Source organism: Rhinolophus sinicus, linkage group LG09, assembly GCF_036562045.2.
Source record: "Rhinolophus sinicus isolate RSC01 linkage group LG09, ASM3656204v1, whole genome shotgun sequence".
Lineage (NCBI taxonomy): Eukaryota > Metazoa > Chordata > Mammalia > Chiroptera > Rhinolophidae > Rhinolophus > Rhinolophus sinicus.
Genome location: NC_133758.1, coordinates 83968429 through 83989047, shown reverse-complemented (window position 1 = coordinate 83989047; position 20619 = coordinate 83968429). Strand labels below are relative to the sequence as shown.

Sequence of the window (20619 nt, the reverse complement as noted above, 5' to 3'; positions counted from 1 at the left end):
AGAAAAGCGTACATACTAGAGAGTTTTATATTGGTATGAAGCAAATAAACAGCTGAGAGGACAGCTTAGAAAGCCTTCACTTGGATGATATAAAGATTTTGAGTTATTGCTTCCATATTCCTCAGAAATCATTATCTAAGTGTGCATTTGAGACTTGTTGAAGCTAGCCCCAGAAGAAGAATTTTCCCACACTGATACACTCCATAAATAATTACTAAAGGACAGGCAAGGATGTCCAAAGGTAGAGTCCTTGGGTCTACAGTGTATACTGTATACAGTGTATACATTTTTAAAATCTTTATTACCATTGTCACATTGTTTAGGGATTAAGATGCTCACAGAGGTCACCTTACAGATCATCCAGTTTAAATGTCCTCTTGGCAGATGAAAGGACTGAGTGAGGCTTACCACCCACACTAGTTTCATCTACAAACGAACAGGGTCCCCACAGGAACTACACTCAAAAGGTGATAATGCATGAAGGTGCGTTCACAGGAACAAGATTTATGAAGCAGTGAGTTTAAGGGAAGCATAGTGGATGGTGCTATATCCTGAGTCATAGTTGAAGCCGGGCTGTTACCTTTCCCAGGCTTGAAGGGAGGAGGACGAGCAGTTCCTGGAGTCAGGCAGAGTAGGCTGCTGGGTTGGACATGGACTTTCGTGATGGCAGCACCGCAAGCTCTCAACAGCTTTGCTGGGAGAAAATCAAGGCGTTCAAGATTCTGCCTCACTCTGTCCCTCTCTCTGAGTTCTATCTAGGCTTCCCATTGCAAACCCAGTAAGAAGCTGGAAGCACAGGATAGAGACCAATCCACGTTCCAGGGCAGAGACCCTTCAGAGAGGCAAAAGGAAGATATCCAGCGCAGTGCTCCAGACGCGCTTTTCTGCTCTTTGAGCATGTCACCATATCATAAGGAAGGTCCACATAACAGCTACAGTTTTTTCGGGTTCTTGGTTGAAAGGGTACTTGAACAAAAGACCGTTGAATATGAAGTAACATTGGTTTCCCTGTGACATGTATTTTGAGTCACAGTTGGCCTTGGCTCTACTTTATCTTATATTGTTACTGAACTGGTTCAAAAAATTGTGACTAGAGATCAAAGCAGTTTAAACAGATACATCCACTTGTGTAAATATCCTTGAACTACACCCCACCCCACCCCCAGTCTTCCGCTCCCCCTCCTGTTGCCAAATCCATTCAGCACCTCTAGAGGCTGTTAATACATGTAATCATTGTAATAAACATCGTATTTGCTTTGGTTCCAGCTGGCTCCAACCACCAAACTCTGTCAGTAGTTCCTATTGTTATCTTTGCTTAGGAGATAACTGCATTGTTATCATTAGAAGCCACCTTTGTCATAGATTTCTAAATGTTGATCTTTATACATTGCATTCATTATCTCCAACATATTCTTATACTTAATTTTACCCTTATATTTTTGTGTTTAAGAATATTTAGAAATTATGAAACGTAGAGAACTTTTAGGTAGACGTTAATTACCTTATGAGAACTTCCTTCATGCATTAAAATTTGAAACATTTTTATCAGTTTTGTCTATTCTTTATAAAGCTTTCAAACAAAAATTAATAAATCCGCTTATGTGTGACTTAAATGAGTTTTAAGTTAGGCAGTCTTCCCTCAGAAGATTTTAGAGGAACAGAAGTATAATAATTCCAAAGCAAACAGAATTTATATTTTATCATCAGGAAAATTTGGTACAATTCCTTGTCAAAAACTTGGAACATATATATTTTAAATCCCATGAAATTACAGAAATTCTCATCATTTGAGATACTTAAAATTACAGTGACTTAACGTGAAAATTAAAGGACTCTGAATCAGAGAATGTGGAGCAGCTACATAAATTAGCAAATTGAAATTGGGAAAGCCCTCTTGATAGATGAGATAATATTACATAAATGAGAGAACAACTCGTTTCGTAGATTTATATCTATTGCAAAAAGTAGTAATTTGTTACTTTTAAATGTCGGCCCTAGGCATTGTTGGGGTATCTTCTTAGAGCATTAACTAGAAATATAAGTCTTGTACAATTCATACTTTGTCTTGGAATTCAAATATGTTGAATCCCACAAAGATTAACCCAAAAGGATGTCTCTTTAGATAAATGCTGATAATTCAAATAGAGTATAAACATAATTAATGAATCTAAGTCTTCTCACTCTATTAAAATGATTTACATACAGACCAAGCAAATCTTAGGGATACCAAAGAGATTTTTAAATCTTAGCTTTCGTTGAAGTTATTAAATGGGAATTTGAATAGATGTCATACCATACAGAGTGGTCCAGACTGAATTTTGAACTCATAGAAATCTTTTACTTAAAGTTTTGTTTTTTTTAAGGAAATCATTTAACCTCAAAGGATAGATGAGTTTTTGAGATTGTCAAACTGTATTAAAAGTTCACATTAAATATTTCAAAGTAAATTTGAAATTTTTTCCTATTGGTTATTTAATTACAACCTGTATATTTGCCTGTTAATTTGTGGATGTGTAGAATGCTGAATTCAAAGTGTTCTGTTCGATGTTGAGGGTTGAAGTCAGACAGTCCTGCTGAGAATCCCAGCCCTCCCACATCTCAGCTCCGTGACTCTGGCCGTATTACCTAATTAATCCTTCTGAAATTCCATTTTCTCAGCTATAAAATGTGCTTACTGACAGCAACTGACTGATATTGCACCTCTGAAAGTGGCATCCAGCCCCTTTTCCTTCCAATTTTCTAACCTCCTGTGCTGCCATGTTTTTTGTCCGTTGTGCATTTAACTTTGATGTCTATGTGCCCTGGCAGACATTTTTGTGTGCATGTGATTATTATATTTACACCCACACATAACTTTTTAATAAAAATTTGTATGTATGTCACACTTTGCAAAACTTATTATTTTTCTTCTTGCGAGTTGTCTTTTCATATTCTTTATCCATTTTTCTGTTGTATGGTTTTATTGATGTAATTTGTTTTAAATGTTTTCTCCTAGTTTGTCATTTGTCCTTTACCTTTATTTATAGTGTTTGTTGAAGAGGATTTCAGTTGGACCTAGGAATAATAGATGGACCTAGGAATCTTTTCCTGTCAGGCTTCTAGACTTGCCCATGTGCTAAAAAAGACATCCACATTCCAAGGCCCTCTTCTGTTTTTTTTCTGATACGTTTTCCTAATTCTACTGCTTAGATCTTTCATGTATCTATAGTTTCTTCTTATAGATGATGTAAAGTAAGGATTGAACTTATTTTCTTCCAAATGAATGGCCAGCCAGTTGTCTTGCTTTCACATATTGAAGCACATTTTCTCTCTTACTGAGATGAAATTCAGCCACCTGTAAGAATATTAAATCCCATGAACATAACTGTGGGGACAGAGCCAGGAGTGCAGTTTCCAGGCTCTTGGCCTCACATGGAAAGGTGCTTGATCGGGTAGTAAATGGCCATCAACTGTGACTGGATGGCCATCAGCTGTGGCTAGTTGGCCGTCAGCTGTAACCAGTGAGCCATTGGCCACTAATATAACTGCCATGGCTACACTAGCAGAAAATGGGGGCTAGCAAGAAGATGGTGGCTGGCAAGCGCGGATTGCAGTTTACACGGCAGAGTGCAGTTAGCGAAGAGTCGGTCGGTTGGCAGAAAAGCGGACAGCAGGTCGCACGTCGTGTGAATCCAGCCTCCAGTGAGACTATAGTGGTGTGACTCCCCTACCTGTGGCTCCGTGGGTGTTCCTTTTTGGCCTCACCATATCCTGCATTCTTATGTGGGGAGCAGGAGCTGAGACCCTGCATGACACCCTACATGACACATGGTGCAGTGAGCAGGGACCCCCGCATGACACATGGCGCAGGGAGCAGGGTATGGTGCCGGCCAAAGCCCTCCGAAAGGCAGTGGAGCAGTTTGTGTGTATGAACACTCAGTCTCAGGAAAACCAGGAGGAGCAGCTGCTGGAGAGCTTGACCCCCATGGAGGGGTGGGAAGACGTGGACGGTTCCCAAGTCAAGTTGTCCTTTCAGTCTTAGCTGTGGAGGGCGCAGCTCAGCTCCAGGTCCAGTTGCCGTTGCTAGTTGCAGGGGGCACAGCCCACCATCCTTTGTGGGAGTTGAACCGGCAACCTTGTGGTTGAGAGGATGCGCTCCAACCAACTGAGCCATCCGGGAGCTCATCGGCAGCTCAGCTCAAGGTGCTGTGTTCAATCTTAGTTGCAGGGGGTGGAGCCCACCATTCCTTGTGGGAGTTGAGTTGAACAGGCAACCTTGTGGCTGAGAGCCCACTGGCCCACGTGGGAATCGAACCAGCAGCCTTCGGAGTTAGGAGCACAGAGCTCCAACCGCCTGAGCCACCGGGCCAGCCCCTATATTTTCTTTTAATAAATACTTGGCTTGCTTGGCTTTGTTCACGAAAAAAACAAAAAAAAATTCCTTTGGGATTTGTCAAACCCCAATTGTTATGTGCACAGTATGGTGGTGGGCATTTACAGACAAGACCATGAATAAAACTGGGTCCATACCCTCTGGAACAAACCATATTGTTTGTGAACTACCTATGTTTTAAGGTATCATTTTCAGCTGGCAGTGGGTTCAGGGAGGTGATGGCGGCAAAGCTGGGCTTTGTAGGCTAAATAGAATTTCCACATGTGGAGAGAAAAAAGAGCTTTCCAGCCTAGGAAAAGTGTCAACAAAAGCATGGAGGCAGGAACTGGAGGATACGTGTATGTAACTGAACGGTGTTCAAACCTCCCAAGAGTTAGGGTTACCCAAGAACTTAAAAAGGAAAAAAAAGAAAAAGAACTCCAGGGGCAGGACTAGACACCTGTGTTTTCCTAAAGGCCCCTTGGATGATAGTGATTCTCAGCCAGAGTTGACAGCCTGTGGTGTGCTCTCCTGTGTGACCGAGCTGTAAGGGATATGGAAGTACTGTGGAAGATGATGCTGGAAAGATATATTGGAGCCAAATGATAACTGAATAACATTGTGTTGGTATTGTGGGTTTGTTTTCTTTTTTTCTATTGCATCACCAGCATCTCTCCATGAGATAGCAACCAGATATCCCTTAAACAAAACTTGATCCCTTGCGTGAATTCAAAGCAAAACATGAGATGAAGAAGAGGAACCAGTTACGAATCTTGTTCCAGTTAGATATTGCTATATAATCACCCCAAAACTTAAAACAACAACAACCATTTTATTATTACTCACAAGTCTGTGGGTTGACTAGACTCAGCTGGGCGATTCTTCTGCTCCATGTGACTTTGGCAGAGGCCACGGTCTTCTGGGGGATCACTTGGGCTTGAATGTCCAAAATGGCTCACTCACATACATGGCTTGTACTTGAGAGCTCAGCTAGAGCTGTCAACGGGAATATCTCTGTGGACTTCTCACTGCATGGCAGCTAGCTGGGTTCCAAGAGGAAGCATCTCAGGATGAAGCATTCCTAAAGGACCAGGCTACCAGGTTTCTTGTGACCTAGCTTTGGCAGTCTCAGACATCACTTCCACCATCTCTGTTGGTCACGCAAGTCACTAAAGCCAACTTAGATTCAAAAGAAGGTGAATTAGACGCCATCCCTTGATGGGAGGAACATTGTGTGAACACAAGGAGACAAGGAAATTGATGGCAGCCAGTTTTTGAGACTTGCTGCTACAGTCTTAATGCACCAAGTATTCTAGCATCAAAATACATACAGCAATATATCAGAAAATTTAGATAGACACCAACAAAAATACAATTAGACAAAACAATAAGTAAGAATAAAAGGAATGTGAATAATATAAAATGCTTATGTAACAGATTTATGTATTGATTTCCTTATGTGACAATAAAAAATACACCTTCATTTCAGGCATCCATAGACTATCAGCTCCACTGTCCCCCCAGAAAGAAGCACTTTAACTCTCTCTCTATAGTCTTATAAATCTAAAACTTTAATGATATGCTTTCCTCACCTCTCTATCTGGCAGAAACAATAACAGTTGTGTTTGTTTCATCTATTATTATGCAGTGTTCATATTAAATGGAGTTTTTCCATTTTGGAATCCCTTCCTCTGGGTGTCTTTTTTATACATGGTATAAACAATTGGGTTACACATCTCTCTTAAGTTCTTCATTTTTTTAAGATTTTTATTAAAATATAGCTAGCATACAGTATTATGTTAGTTTCAAGTGTACACCATAGTTATTCAACATTTATAGACCTAAAGAAGTGATCACCATAAATCCAGCAACCATCTGGCACAGTACCACGCTATCACAGTATTATTGACTATATTCCCTATGCTGTACATTATATCCCCATGACTTGTTTGTTTTGTACCTGGAAATTTGAAGCTCTTATTCCCCTTCACCTCACCTCCCCCTTTTCTAATTTTTCAATTACAGTTGACATTCAGTATTCATTTATATTAATTTCAGGTGTACAGCATAATGGTTAGACATTTATATAATTTAACAAGTGGTCCTCCTGACTAGTCAGGTACCCACCGGGCACTATACATAGTTATTGCCATATTATTGACTGTATTCCCTGTGTTTTACTTTACATCCCCATGACTACTTTGTAACAACAAATTTGTACTTCTTTTTTATCCATCCCCAACCCCCTTCCCATATGGCAACCATCAAAATGTTGTCTGTATCCATGAGTTTGTTTCTGCTTTATTTTGTTCTTTAAATTCTATATATTAGTGAAATCACATTGCATCTGTCTTTGCCTGTCTGACATACTCCACTCAGCACATTACCCTCCAGGTCCATCCATGCTACCATAAATGGCAAGAACCCATTCCCTTCCCAGGCTGAGCAATATTCCATTGTATGTGTACCACCTACTCTTTATCTACTCATCCACTAACAGACACCCAGGCTGCCTCCACATCATGGCCATGGTAAACAATGCTGCAGGGAACATATGGATGCACACGACCTCTCAAAGCAATGTTTTGGGTTTCTTTGGATAAAGATCTGAAGTGGGATTACTGGGTCCTTCTTTCTCTCTTGTTATAGCCTTTGTTTTAAAGTCTATTTTGTCTGGTGTAAGTATTGCAAACCCAGCTTTTTGTTTGTTTGTTTGTTTGTTTGTTTGTTTGCATTTTCATGAAATATCTTTTTCCCATCCCTTTGCTTTCAGCCTGTGTGTGTATTTTGATCTGAAGTGAGTCTCTTGTAGGAAGCATAAGTAAGGGTCTTGTTTTCTTATCCATTCAGCAACCCTATCTTTTGATTAGAGCATTTATTAATAATCCACTTACATTTAAAATAGTTTTTGATAGATATGCAGTTGTTGCCATTTTATTTTCATTCATTCATTTTGTCTTAAAGAAGTCTCTCTAAGATTCCTTGTAATTCTGTTTTGGTGTTGATGAACTCCATTAGCTTTTTCTTGTCTGGGAAGCTCTTTTATCTGTTCTTTGATTCTAAATGATAGTCTTGCTGGGTAGAGTAGTCTTGGTTGTAGGTTCTTGCTTTTTATCACTTTGAATATTTCATGCCAATCCTTTCTGGCCTGCAAAGTTTCTTTTGAGAAATCAGCTGATAACATTATGGGAACTCTCTTGTAGGTAACTGTTTTGCTGTTTTTAAGATTTGAAGAAATAATGATGGAAAACTTCCCTAACCTGGTGAAGGAAATAAATATACAAGTCCAGGAAGCACAGAATCCCAAACAAGATGAACCCAAAGAGGTCCACACCAGGACACATCATAATTAAAAGGCCAAAGGTTAAAGACAAAGAAAGAATCTTAAAATGATGCTCCAGCTAGGTCCAAAGCTGGCCACCGGTCATGCCAGCCCAGGGCTTCCGGGGGTGGCCCCACTGCAGGCCAAATTCAGCCTAAGGTCAGCTGCTGCCTGTGCCCTTCCCAGGTCCACCTGGCATGAGCCACAAAGCAGTCAACAGGTGGCCACCACCTGCATTGAGCTTGGAGGTGCCTCGAGAGACCAAGCTGTGAATCGACATTGGCTGCTGCTAGTGCCAGTCTTAGAGCTGCTCATTCAGTCATACGGGACATGTGGAGGCCAGATGCTGCTTGCTTGCATTTTGCAAACCTTTGAGAGATTTTAGGAAAGTCTGCAGCATGAGCCAAGGCAGGCAGTTTATGTGGAAAAGCCACTGGAAGTGGCTTGGGTGGGCCCAAAAGTTGGGTGGGGTGTGGTCTCAGGGCATCAGCAGAGGCAGGTCGACCAGTGTTAGCCAGGTTGATGGAAACTCAGATATGGCGACCATCTGCGTCTGCATGCTGGGGGGAGGCTCAACAAAGAAACAGTTACTTCCACCAGCACCTCCGTTGGGAGAAAGCTGCCCCCTCACCCTCGCCCTGGAGCCAGACAATTCACTTCCTCCCTATATGTCCCTGGCACCTTTTGAGCTGCCACCCCAGCTGTAGAGCTCAGAGCCAGTGAGTCCATCAGCAAGTAAATCCGTGTGCAGGCCCTTTAAGAGGAACGCCTGGGACTCCAGCTGCCCTCCATCTCACTCAGCCACAATCTTCAGTGATTTTCACAGCCAGAATTTATGGGCACCGGAACCCTGGGCTGGGGAGCCAGGTGTTGGGCTGGGACCCCTCACTCCAGGGGGAGACCTCCATAGCTGAGATATCCCTTCCAATTTTTAATGGTCACACACAGGTGTCAGACCAGCCTGTCTGCATCTCTGCCTTGCCTGCCAGTCTCAAGGTGGCTTCTTTTGTATGTCCTTAGTTGTAGGGCTTCTGTTTAGCTAGACTTCAGCTGATTCTCAGTGATGGTTGGTCTGTAGTTTAGTTGTAATTTTGATATGATCCTGAGAGGAGATGAGCACAGCATTTACCTACTCTGCTGATTGGCCGGGTCCATAGTATTCTTTTTTAAAACATTTCATTTTGAAATAATTAGAGATTTGTAAACAATTGCAAAACATGTACAGGGAGGTACCATGTATTTTTCACTTCAATTCTTCTTTATTTTTTATTTGTTTTTCTGAAAAGAGCAGCATTGAAAGGGGCTGTATTTTAATTCCCACAGTGTCATGCTAAGAGTAGTTTTGGCTTCTCCTGGGGTCTCTGTAGACGTCAGGATCACCAGACTCACCTGGAGCCACAGACTCATCCTCAGTTTCCCAATAATGCCGACCTGGGAAATGAGCTGGAGTCATGACCATCACCTGTTTTCCATGTTGCTTTTTTAAGCCCTTTAAGGAAAAAGTAATCGTTTTAAAATAAGTTTTGTGTTTTACGTCTTTGCTTTGCTTTCTGAAACTCAGGTATTTCACCCTCCTAGTAAGACACACAGAGTCTGAGGTGGGAACCACATTGTAGGGATGACGTCATTTCCTAGCCTGTCAGTGATGAGTCCTACTTACCTATTGTTTCTATCTCAGTGTCTCCCTGTGGTCTTTCCAAACTGAATCTTGGCATTAAACCACCAGGATGAGGAGCTGAAGCAAATAGCCGCCTTCCTCAGTAACGCTCAGAACCGTTTGCCGTTGCAGGTCGTCACGCTGTGGTACAGAGCTCCAGAAGTCTTGCTTCAGTCCAGCTACGCCACCCCCGTGGATCTCTGGAGCGTTGGCTGCATATTTGCAGAAATGTTTCGTAGAAAGTAAGAAATACTTTGTTTCACTCTGTCTTCCTTGGAAAGAAATTTTTTGGGTTTTCAGTAATTTAAGGGGCAGCACAGCATGTCTGGTTCAAGTAGGATCGTGGTACCCAGATCCTGCTTCAGGCTACCACTCCCAGCCCTGTCCTGACACCGCCTTCCCCGTCCTTATAGTGTTGTTCTGTATGACTGTGGCTTCCAGCTCTTAGAAACTCTGTTTGGAAAGGAACACTCCACTGTTCTTATTTTGTTTTTGTTGGTGATAATGGGACATGGTAAACATATAGGGTATTATGGTATATTTTTAGTAGGAAATATCCTCAAGGTGGACTTTGTCCGCAGGAGGAGGACCAAGGAATGTGGAAATTTTGATGCTGAGAATAGTTGAAAAAACAGAATGTGTAGACCAAAAAGGAAGGTGTCAGCACTGCTTCAGAATACTTTAAATGCTGTCATGCGGAAGAGAGATTAGACATATTTGGGCACCATAGTGAGGAGAACTAGGACCAGAGATACTAAAATTACAGAGGTAAAGATTTTTGCTCAGAAGGGGGAAAAAAATCTAACGGCTAGATAGGTATCTGAAGAGGAGATTGGGGTTTGTGAAAATAGTGCATTTTCATTGGGTGTCCAAGAAAAGACTGGACAACCACGCACGGAGGTGTTTTCAGCAGCATTCATAACGTGGGTGGGTGGGCTAGATGACCTCCAGTCCCCTCTGATTCTGAGAGTCTGTGATTCATTTGTTTGATTTTCAGGTCACAAGAAATAGCCAAACAATATAATAAAGGTCTGCCAGGAAAATCTCCCATACCTGGGTACTAAATTCAGCCTGGTCAAAATTAAACATAGAACCTAATTATAATCTAATCTCTCTTTGTTTTCTATTTTTATTTCCATGGGAAAAATGTGAGTTGGGAAGCCGAGTATGTTCCCATTGGACATGTTATTTTCAAAACGTAGCTACATGATCGCTGACAAGGAGAGGTGGTCAGCCATTGCTTGCTTACTTATTTGTTTGTTTGAATCAGATGACATTTTTGTGCATGTAATAAATTTGGGGACCTACTTCTAGAACTCAGCAGATTTATCTGTAGCTCACAAGATATTCTGATATTGCTTCCAGGCAATTATGTCTCAGTTTACTACCACTGTGCAAGGCTCCAAGAGAGGAAGTACTTTCTTTAGTGCACCTTTGAAGAGCCCAGTATCTTACTTTCCCAGCAACCTGTTGCTATCATCAGGAGCCTTTCTCTGAACCTCCAACATTGAGTCCCCCTCCCCCACTGCAATGTAGGGGTCAAGAAACAATCCTGTCACCTTGGATTGGCACATAGAATGAATCTTCCCACAGGAAAAAATGTTATAAATAGAACATAGGTTTTGATGAATTAGTACAAATAATGGTTATATATGTTCCAGGTTATATAGGATTCTGCAAGCCAGACTGGGAACTAGATTACCAATTATATCAGTGGGAAAACATTTTGATGCTATAAAATGAAAATTTGGGTTGAACCATTCCATAGGTGGTGACTCCCTATGCTTAAAAGTATAGCAAATTCCTCACTAGCGAACGCTTAATACTTTTATGTCTTGCATTTTATCTTTCTTTTCACATCTTTCAGAAAAATAGTGGTTTATCATCAATTATAGAGGGTATTTAAGTCTTATACTGTTGAAAAATAACTAACCACCCTTCTGCCGAAACGAAAGGACTCAGTCTTTCCATTGGAGGACAATTCTAGATACATAAATGTAATTCCAAAAAACCTTTCTCTAATTAACTCTCAGCTGCACGACATTATTCCTGGGATGAATTGGAATGACAGTCCTAACTCCCATCCTACAATGCTGACAGTAAATTATTCCTGGTTCTGACCATAAGCCTTTAACCCGATGTTTTCCGCACTTGTCTGATGAAAAGAATTACATGAACACTTTTAAAAACAAGAAGGCCTGACCGCAACCTAGCAATGAACATGACTTTCAAGGGGGAGGTGTGGAACTGGAACACTGAAAGACTGCCCATCCCTGATGGCTCTGTCATCCAACACCGTGCTCCTTGCCCTGGAGGGTGAATACGGATCATTTGGAGGGTTTGTTAAAACACAGGTTGCTTGGCCCCAGCCCCAGAGCTTCTGATCGCATAGGTCTCGGGTGGGGCCTGAGAATTGTTTCCAACAAGGTCCCGAGTGATACTGATGCCGCTGGTCCAACAACCACACTCCCAGAACCACTTACGGACAAACCGTGGAGGTTTTGCAGGTTTGGTTCCAGATCACCGCAATAAAGCAAGTATCACAGTAAAGTGAGTCACAGTCTCTTGGCTGGTGGAGAGTCTTACCTTCAATTTGTAAAAATACAACATCTGTGAAGCACAATTTAAAGTGAGGCACCATAAAGGGAGGTATGCCTGCATTTAGCCTGTTTGGCAAACATTGTAGATAAATTCAGTATTACTTTTTTATTCCCTGCTTGGGAGAAAAAGAACACTAGATTAGAACTCACAAGAGTTCTTTTGGAATCGTACCTCTGCTACTTTTTACGCTTGATGTGAGACAAATCAGTTCACCACAACACCTCAGTTACCCCTTTTTGTGAGGAATCAAAAGGTAACGTAAGAGAAAAGGTTTGGTCCTGTACTTGGCACACACGAGGCCAGCATTAAACATCTGTGTACTTTGATATCCTTGCCATCCATGATCCCTTCTTGTGAGATACAGATAGATCTGCTGAGTTCTAGAAATAGGCCCCAAAATGTATTACATGCACAAAACTTCATTTGACGCAAACAAATAAGCAAGCAATGGCTGACTACTTCTCCTTGTGAGCTATCATGTAACTACATTTTGAACATAATAATATCAGAATCCAGGCTCGTGTGCCTTTAAAGCTGAAAGAGAATGAATCCAGGCCATTCCTATGGCCAGTGCCTTGTCTCTTACACAGTTCCTGCCGGTTTGACTGTGACCTTGATACGGCGATGGGGTCTGACCCTTGTTTCTGCTCAGTTAACGTTTGGTATTTCCTATGATAACACCCAGATATCTGAATGTGGATGCTTCTTATGCCAGATGTGTTCTGGGGTTCAGCCCCCCAGTTTGACCTGGTTCCAGCTTGACTCTTGATTCCGTGCTGACCCTCCTGTTACAGTGTCCAGCTGAAAATTCACAAGCCATGGATTCTGAAGCAGACTTCCCAAATTTTGTCATCTCTTTTTACCACCTTTCTTGAAGTTCTTGCCGTATTCTTTTTTTTTTTTTTTTAAGATTTTATTGGGGAAGGGGAACAGGACTTTATTGGAGAACAGTGTGTTTTTCCCAGGGCCATCAGCTCCAGGTCAAGTTGTTGTTCTTTCAGCCTTAGTTGTGGAGGGCGCAGCTCAGCTCCAAGTCCAGTTGCGGTTGTTCAATCTTAGTTGCAGGGGGCACAGCCCACCATCCCTTGCGGGAGTCGAACCGGTAACCTTGTGGTAGACAGCACGTTCTCCAACCAACTGAGTCATCCGGCCACCAGGGAGCTCAGTGGCAGCTCAGCGGCAGCTTGTTGTCTTCATTCTAGCCCGCTGGCCCATGTGGGAATTGAACCTGCAACCCTGTTGCCCAGAGCTTGTGGTCTAACCAAGTTAGCCACCCATCCTCCCTTGCCATATTCTTATGACAACTATTCTTACTTAATTTTTTACTTCCCTAAATCAGTTTTTTATTTAGACTCATCCCAAGCAAAAATATATGAAAATCACATTTAATGAGCCAGTTATTTATTTGTCTAATACACACTGAAATAAATACAATATAACCATTAATATTATTAAGAAATTTAGTCTATGTTCAACCCCTGAAATCATCTCACATATCTCCAGTGGTACATTTTACATGTTGGGTAGCCTGTAACAGGTGTTATTCATTCAGTCTACAAATAACTTATTGAGTGGCTACTATATGCAAGGCCCTTTTCTAGTGGGGTAACTTAAATGCTAGTGGGGAAGAGCGGCATTGCATGCACGACAATTAACCAGAGCTGGGGTGAGTGCTATGAAGAAGTGTAGGCTTCTGCGAATGAGTGTAATGAGAAGACTCTTACCAGAGAGGGAAAGAGATTTCTCAGTGGAAGGCTAGAAGTCAGGATTAACCTTCTTTTGAGGCCACACCCTAGTTGTTTATATAAAATCATTGAGAAATAATCATTTATACATCAGCAAGGTTCTCCCTCCATAACCTAGGGAGGAAAATACAAGCTAAGGAAGTTAACACTGACCTGTCATGTGACAGACCCATGGCAGGGTCTTCCCCATGCATTATGTCATTAAACCCACATTCTGAGGACTATTATCCAGTCTACAGATGACAATCTAGAGCCTTCCCCAAGGATGATAAATAACGTGTCCCTGGACACACAGCTCTGATTTTTCCCACTCTGCCATATTTCTGCCCTTGCTGTTGGCCTTACCTCCTAGGCCATATTTTTTCTGAAATGTTTTGTATGTTATTACAGTGTGGCAGCAATGATATTTTAGACAGGTCAAGAAGCAAACCACACATCAATAGCTTTGATTTTCAGTCTCCCATGTTGGAAGGGTTGACCAATTCTCTGTAATAATCTTAAGGGGTGCATGCCTTTTATTCTAAAATGGAATACCTAGGAAATATGAACTCCATAAAAATAGTGTTGGGGCAGATGGTTGACAAAGAGCCAGAAAGTTTAAATACCATCTGTCACTATTATCTGGGTTTAATAATTGCCCGCATTGCCCCACCGTAGCATTCTACAAAATGGAGAAGAGCTGCATTTCCATCTTCCTCCTTCAGTTCTTCATCCATCTTTACTCCACACTGAGTTATATTTTAATACTAAAAATAAAAAAAAACATTGCTATGAATTTGGTGAGTAGACAGCTAGCTAGCCTGAAGGATGGGATGGGATGGGAGGATGGGATGGGTGGATAGACAGATGGACAGATGGTGAGATAGACTGAACTTGAACTTCATGGGAAATTAAATTCACAATTGTTAGCTCCCCAGGTATCTGTCACGTACGTAGTGATCCTGGTCAGCACTGTTGTTTGTGGTTTGATAGCTGTGGGGTTTTCCAGGTTACAGCAAAGTCATAAAAAGAAATGCACGTTTAAAAAATAACACATGCTACGAATTCTTTGAATGTGGAGATTGTGATAAACAGATAGTAATTCTTAGAAGTTTTGAGTTGCCAGTTCTGCTGATGCCTAGCTAAGAAATGCCAAATGCCACCAGAAAGAATGTAATAAATGCAGTTACTGTTGGAAAGAAACAAACAAGGCTTCATGGTTATGTTACCCCATGTATGGTGGCCTGTCTAGTCTGGTCGTCATTGATTTCTATGAATTACACACCCAGTAGCTGAGAAACTAACAGTGAAACTGTCCTTTGTGGCTGAGTGGTCTGTGGGCAAATATCTTTAAAATGTCACCGAGTGCCTTACCAATTGTCCCATTGGTTACTGTGCTTGTGTTGCCCCATATTTGAGTGCTATCCTTCATGACATCAGGAAATGAGGTCCTTAACCAGCTGGTCTGAACACCAAGGCACCGGAAAGTAAGCCCTAGCCTGTGAGTGGAAACTCATCATCTCAGGTTAGGTCAGAACACGTGTGTGGGGAACCAGGACACTCAGCTGGACTTTGCGATTTCTTCTCTCTTCTTGGATATTTTCCTATATACCTTTTTTCCTCTCTCTCTAAAGAACCAACACAAATGGGAAACATGCCAACGAAGCATTTTCTTGAGTAAGGAAATACCCAAGATGGTACCCAGAAAAAGAACTGATCATGGTTGAATAATGCATACGGGGTAGTTCTAAGTAAGAACAAGAGTACTTTTTAATGTAAGCAGTGTTGATTTCTCTCATTCTTAATGCGTGTGTATCATACTTGAACATGAATTTGAGAAACTCATGCGTTCTCATGACCTGCACTGAGAAGCCACCGTGAGACCTGGTATTTCCCTGTTGGGGCCATTCTGCACCCTGCAGCTCCCCAGCCGCCCAAACCCAAGAATCTCCAGTTTGGCACCCTGGCTCTGCCTGTTTTGAGGTCTTCTCCGCAAACTAGATTTTATCCTGCTGGTACTTTTCCTGCCATCTGCCTTCATGTCCTTCCCTCCAACTTCCCAAGTCATTGCTTCGCTTGTACTGACAATTACTGATCCATGACTTCTTCCCAGGGTCCCATCCCCTCTCTTCCCTTCCCTGGCTCTCAGCTTCTGTTAATCCTTTCCACTCTGCCTCTGGAATCCCTGTTCTGTGGCAACAGATCACCCTCCTCCCCTGAACTTTTCCTCACAGTCTCCTTTTTCAGGGTAACTGAAAACCAGACCTTTTTCCATCAGTGCTCGATCCTCCTGAGAAGAGAATCAGGGCCTTCTAACCCATCCTATCCATCTGCTGCTTCGGGGCATTATTCTGCCGAAGCCTCTCGACTTCTTTCTGCCGTCCTCTCACACTCCCCTCCCCAGTCTCAATCAATTGCATCACCTGTCACATTCAGAACCAGTGATTTTTATTTTTTATTTTTTTTTTTAAGTAAAGAGCTACCACAGGGATAGAAGAACGGTTCCGGATGGAGGTACTTCGCATATAGGAGGAGACAGTAGGCTGAGGTTGCTGACGGTCTTAGCTGCCTCATTCAGCTTATACTCTCCCTGCCCCCAGCCTGTACTTAAGCATGCAGCGACCTTCTGATGAGCTTGTGTCCTCTGCTCACTTCTCAGGGGCACTGCATCTTAGAGGTCATTGTCATCTACATGCTCCACCATTAAAAAGAAAGCTCTGCTTACAGACAGAAGTAAGGGCAACGAAAGCATGCATTGTGCGGCTTTGCCATCCGGGCTTTGGGTGGGCACGTCTCCTCTCATCCGGCTCCCCTCCTTTAGTCTCAGACCTGGTCCCGTGCATCGATTCCCTCCCTTTCCATCCCCCACAGTCCTTAAGCCCCAATCTGTTCCCACACTCCCAACCCAACGTTTAGCCTCAACTCCATTTAACTGAGATGCGTGAGGCCATCCAAAGCGAGCTCCTCTATGCTCCTTCTTTCAACTCGAAAATCTTTATCTTCACCCTCTCTCCGTTTTCTGAGAAGGATGCCTTCTCGCTCCTTACAAGGTTCACCCTGAGCTTGTGATACTACCCTGCTCCTTCTCTCACCCATCCTTCATCCCCTTCTGATTTGCCCCTTCAAACTCTCCCCTTCTGCTAGCTCTTTCATCTCCCCATCCTGGAAAGACCTCACACCTCTGCCTGTTCCCTCAGTCTTTCTCCTTCCCTTCATGGCCAAACTTCTTAAAGAATAGTGTCTCTACCTGCCGCCTCCACTTCTTCACCACTTGTTTGTTCCTTAAATCCTTCCCAGTGATATAAATGATAGATACTACTTAGTGGGCACATGCTATGAGTCAGTGCCTTGAAATATATAAATTTCATTTAAATCTCAGAATAACTTTATAGGGTACTGTTTTGCAGGTAAGAAAACTGAGTTCTGAAGAGGTTAAGTAGTGCACTGGACCACAGCAAATAAATGATGAGGAGAGGCTCTGAACCCAGGCTATATGATGGCTCAGTCCTCCTGCCACTCAGGCTGCCGCCTTGCAGGTTGGCAGTGCCCCTCTCTCCATTCTCACCTGGCGCGGTGTCCCCAGCCTTGGAGTCTTGTGACCACTCCTTCCATGAGACCCTCCCTGCCCTTGCTGTTGGTGCCTCTGCCTCTATTCCTTTACCAGCTCTTCTTCACCTCCCTCCTTCCAAACCTAGATGTTCCCAACATGTTCTGTCTAGACAAGGTACAGGTGACCCTCAGATTGGTTCCAGAGCCACGTTTCAGTTCCCTGAGGGACTGACTCCCTACCTGACAGACACCTTACCTTCACCAAACCCATCAAACCAGCTTCTCCTCGCCCCTTCTCTTTTCCTGTCGGTGGAGCCCTCATCCCCACAGTTAGCCAGCTGGGTCCTTGAGGCCACCCCGGGGTCTTCCTCCTCTTTCCCATATGTGCCAGTCCCTGTCTCCACGGGGTCTCTCAGACCTTGCCCCTTTTTAGCACGTCTTCCATCACCCCACTTTGGGCCTTCTTTAACAGCCACCCAGCCCAGAGCAGCAACCCACCGCCTGTTTTCCTGTTTCCTGCCCATTCATGGACTTAGGATAAATTAATCTTCGTATTGTCAGCCCTTTTCAAATACTTGTGAAAACCAGTATAGGACCCTTGGCCCTCAAGACCTTCTAAAGAAGCCCCAACTTTATTCTGGCCTTAGCACATACTACTTTCCAACGAGTAAGCTACATGTTAGTGACAGCGACCCACCTTGTGGCCCCAAATTATGCCTCAAGGTTTTCTTCCTTAGAACCCATGCGCTTCTCTTGTCCTGGATGCCCACCTGCCCTCTTTCATCTTCCAAAGCAAAGCCTAGAAAATGCGTCTTCGGGGAGGAGACCTGCTGCTGTCCCCTCCCCCCACCTCAGCGGCTCCTCAGCGCTCTGTCCATACCTGTGGTGCAGCACTGTTCTCAGCCACATTCTTTCTGTGCACGCACCATTGTCCCCACAGCTGCGGTGACGATGTCATGCAGAGCAGTGTCCTTTCTTAGGAACCTAAGTCTGGGTTCTAGCCCTGTGTCCACCAGTTCTGTGACTGAAGGCAAGCCATCAACCCTGGAGCTCAGTGTCTTCACCTGTCAAATGGGGAGGCCGGGATAAGATACCACATCCATGGTGATGAAACTGCTTCACCGAGACTCTGGCGCCCCCTCCTCTGTGTAGTCCAGGAGTTCCCAGCCTGCGTGCTCCCTCACTCAGCTTTATCCACAGCAGCTTGATTTCATCTTCTTTATATATTGGGCTTCTGAGATGTAAAAGGGCTTTAAAATGTGGGGGTGGATATTGTCCAAGATTCATGCCAATGCTGATAGTCTTTGCTTCTGGGTAGAACAATGACTTGGTCATTTCTGGCGCTCTTACCACGTCTTGCACAACTCACATTTGTTGTCATAGCTCATTCCATAGCCTTGTGTGTGCTTCTGAGCACTTGATGTACATTATTTAGTTTAATCCCTCTAAAAGTGACTTGCCTCAGGATCCCACATAGGGTCATTGGCAGAGCTTGAACTCAGAGCCGTATGACCTATAGAACAGGTACACTGAGCTGTAACAAACAACACTGGGAAATTCGAAAGGCGCAAAGACAGAGAGCAGCGATATAACAATTGGCGTGTGTGTGTGTGTGTGTGTGTGTGTGTATACACTCACATGCAAAAGGATGCTTATGTGCATGCCTCCCCCATCCTGCTGTTCCTTTTTATGAATATTTAAATATGTAGATATTCCATGTGGAGTATCTGTGAAGGTCTAAACCAGCTCTTTCCAATAGAAAATATGTGAACCACCATGTAATTTTAAATTTTCTGATAGCCACATTAAAAGAGGCAAAAGGAAACAGGTAAAATCAGTTTTAATAGTATATTTTATTTAACACAATATATCCAAAGTATTACTATTTCAACACATCATGAATATAAAAACTATGAATGGTGTAATATTTATTTTTTTATTTTTTTGTCGTACTAGGTCTTCAAACTCCAATGTATATTTTACCTTATAGCCCATCTCAATTTCTACTACCTACATTTCAAGGGCTCGGTAGCCACCTGTAACTGTGCTGGACAGCACAAGTCAAAACCATTATATAGAAGGATAAATTAAAGAAGAAACAGGCCACTTACCATGTAGTGGGAAAGTGGGAGCGAAATAGTCGTTGATGTCTCAATCTCCTGTCTCCTCCACTGTCGTCTTTTCTAGTTTGGGTAGAGGCCTTACAGAAGTTGGGGACCTTGTCTGTAAAACCAAGAGAGCTGAGGTTGAAGCAGCTGCTTGGCCTTTGTCCCCTGAATTGGTGGCACTTGGGAGCCAACACCCAAGTGTATGTATCATCACTGGCAGATACCGTGTTGCCCCGAAAATAAGACCGGGTCTTATTTTTGCTCCAAAAGATGCATTAGGGTGTATGATCAGGGGATGTCATCCTGAAAAATCATGCTAGGGCTTATTTTCTGGTTAAGTCTTATTTTCAGGGAAACATGGTAGATCTTCCCTAATCTGCCCACTTTAAACACTGCTTGCACCTGGGAGCCTCACCATTTGTATGATTTCTCACTCTACATCCCACTTTCAAGAATTGCTGAGGGAAAGAACCAGTTAGGAGATCTAGAGACCAGTTAGCTTTATTTTTTTTTAATGTGTTTTTTTTTTACCACAAAGTAAAATAGTCTGGTTGCAAAGATGCCAAATGGTATAGAAGTATAAAAAGTAAATATTGTCTTTCTTATACTCTGCTTCCCAAAGATCACCCCCTAGATATACTTCCAAATCTTCTTTATTACAAATTCAAAAGTGTGTGTTTTTATAAGTATATACATACATAAGCATACACTCACCTCTGTAAATTTCTCTCAGGGATGGGCTTATACTGTACACCATACTCTTCTGTCCATTGCCTTATTCCCTTTTTTTATTATGATTTTTATGTCAATTCATAGAGATCTAACTTAAGTTTTAAACTGCTGAATAATTGTCAGTTCATTTATTTCATAATTTCCCGTTGATGGACATTTAGGGGTTGTTTGTTTGTTTGTGGTCTTATTACAACCAATGTTGCAGTAAAATTCTTGTGCTTATTTTGTGGAACATTTGTCCAAGTATTTCTGTATGGTGAATTCCAGAAGCGAAATTACAGGGTCAAATAACACTCATATTTAAAATTCTGCTTAGCTAAACCAAATTGCCCTCCAAAAAGCTTCAAGTAAACTCTGTTTTTAACTTAAGACAGGAGATAGGATTGAGATTCTCAAAGATTAAGAAAGGTTGTCAAGAGTAAAACAAGACAACGACTCTTTGTAAGCCTCGGCTCCCTCCTCTACCACTATTTAAAAATAATATCAAGAAGAAAATGTAAGTGAACATGATAATCTTACAAAAGCTGTTGTCAAGCTTAGTTTGAAGCCTAAGAGACCTCTTTCAACTGTAAAAT

At 42.5% G+C, this 20619-nt stretch overlaps 1 protein-coding gene across 4 annotated transcripts in view; it reads left to right on the top strand.

Annotated features, from left to right (window-relative positions):
- CDK6 (cyclin dependent kinase 6) overlaps nt 1-20619 on the top strand; it is a 218899-nt gene that overhangs the window by 143168 nt on the left and 55112 nt on the right. For 3 of the 4 annotated variants that reach the window (XM_019729705.2, XM_074340726.1, XM_019729704.2), the window contains exon 5: nt 9463-9572. The exons of the other annotated variant lie outside the window; for it this stretch is intronic. In XM_019729705.2, the coding sequence (XP_019585264.1) occupies nt 9463-9572 (110 nt within the window). The remainder of the gene's footprint in view (nt 1-9462; nt 9573-20619) is intronic. 4 annotated transcript variants of the gene reach the window in all.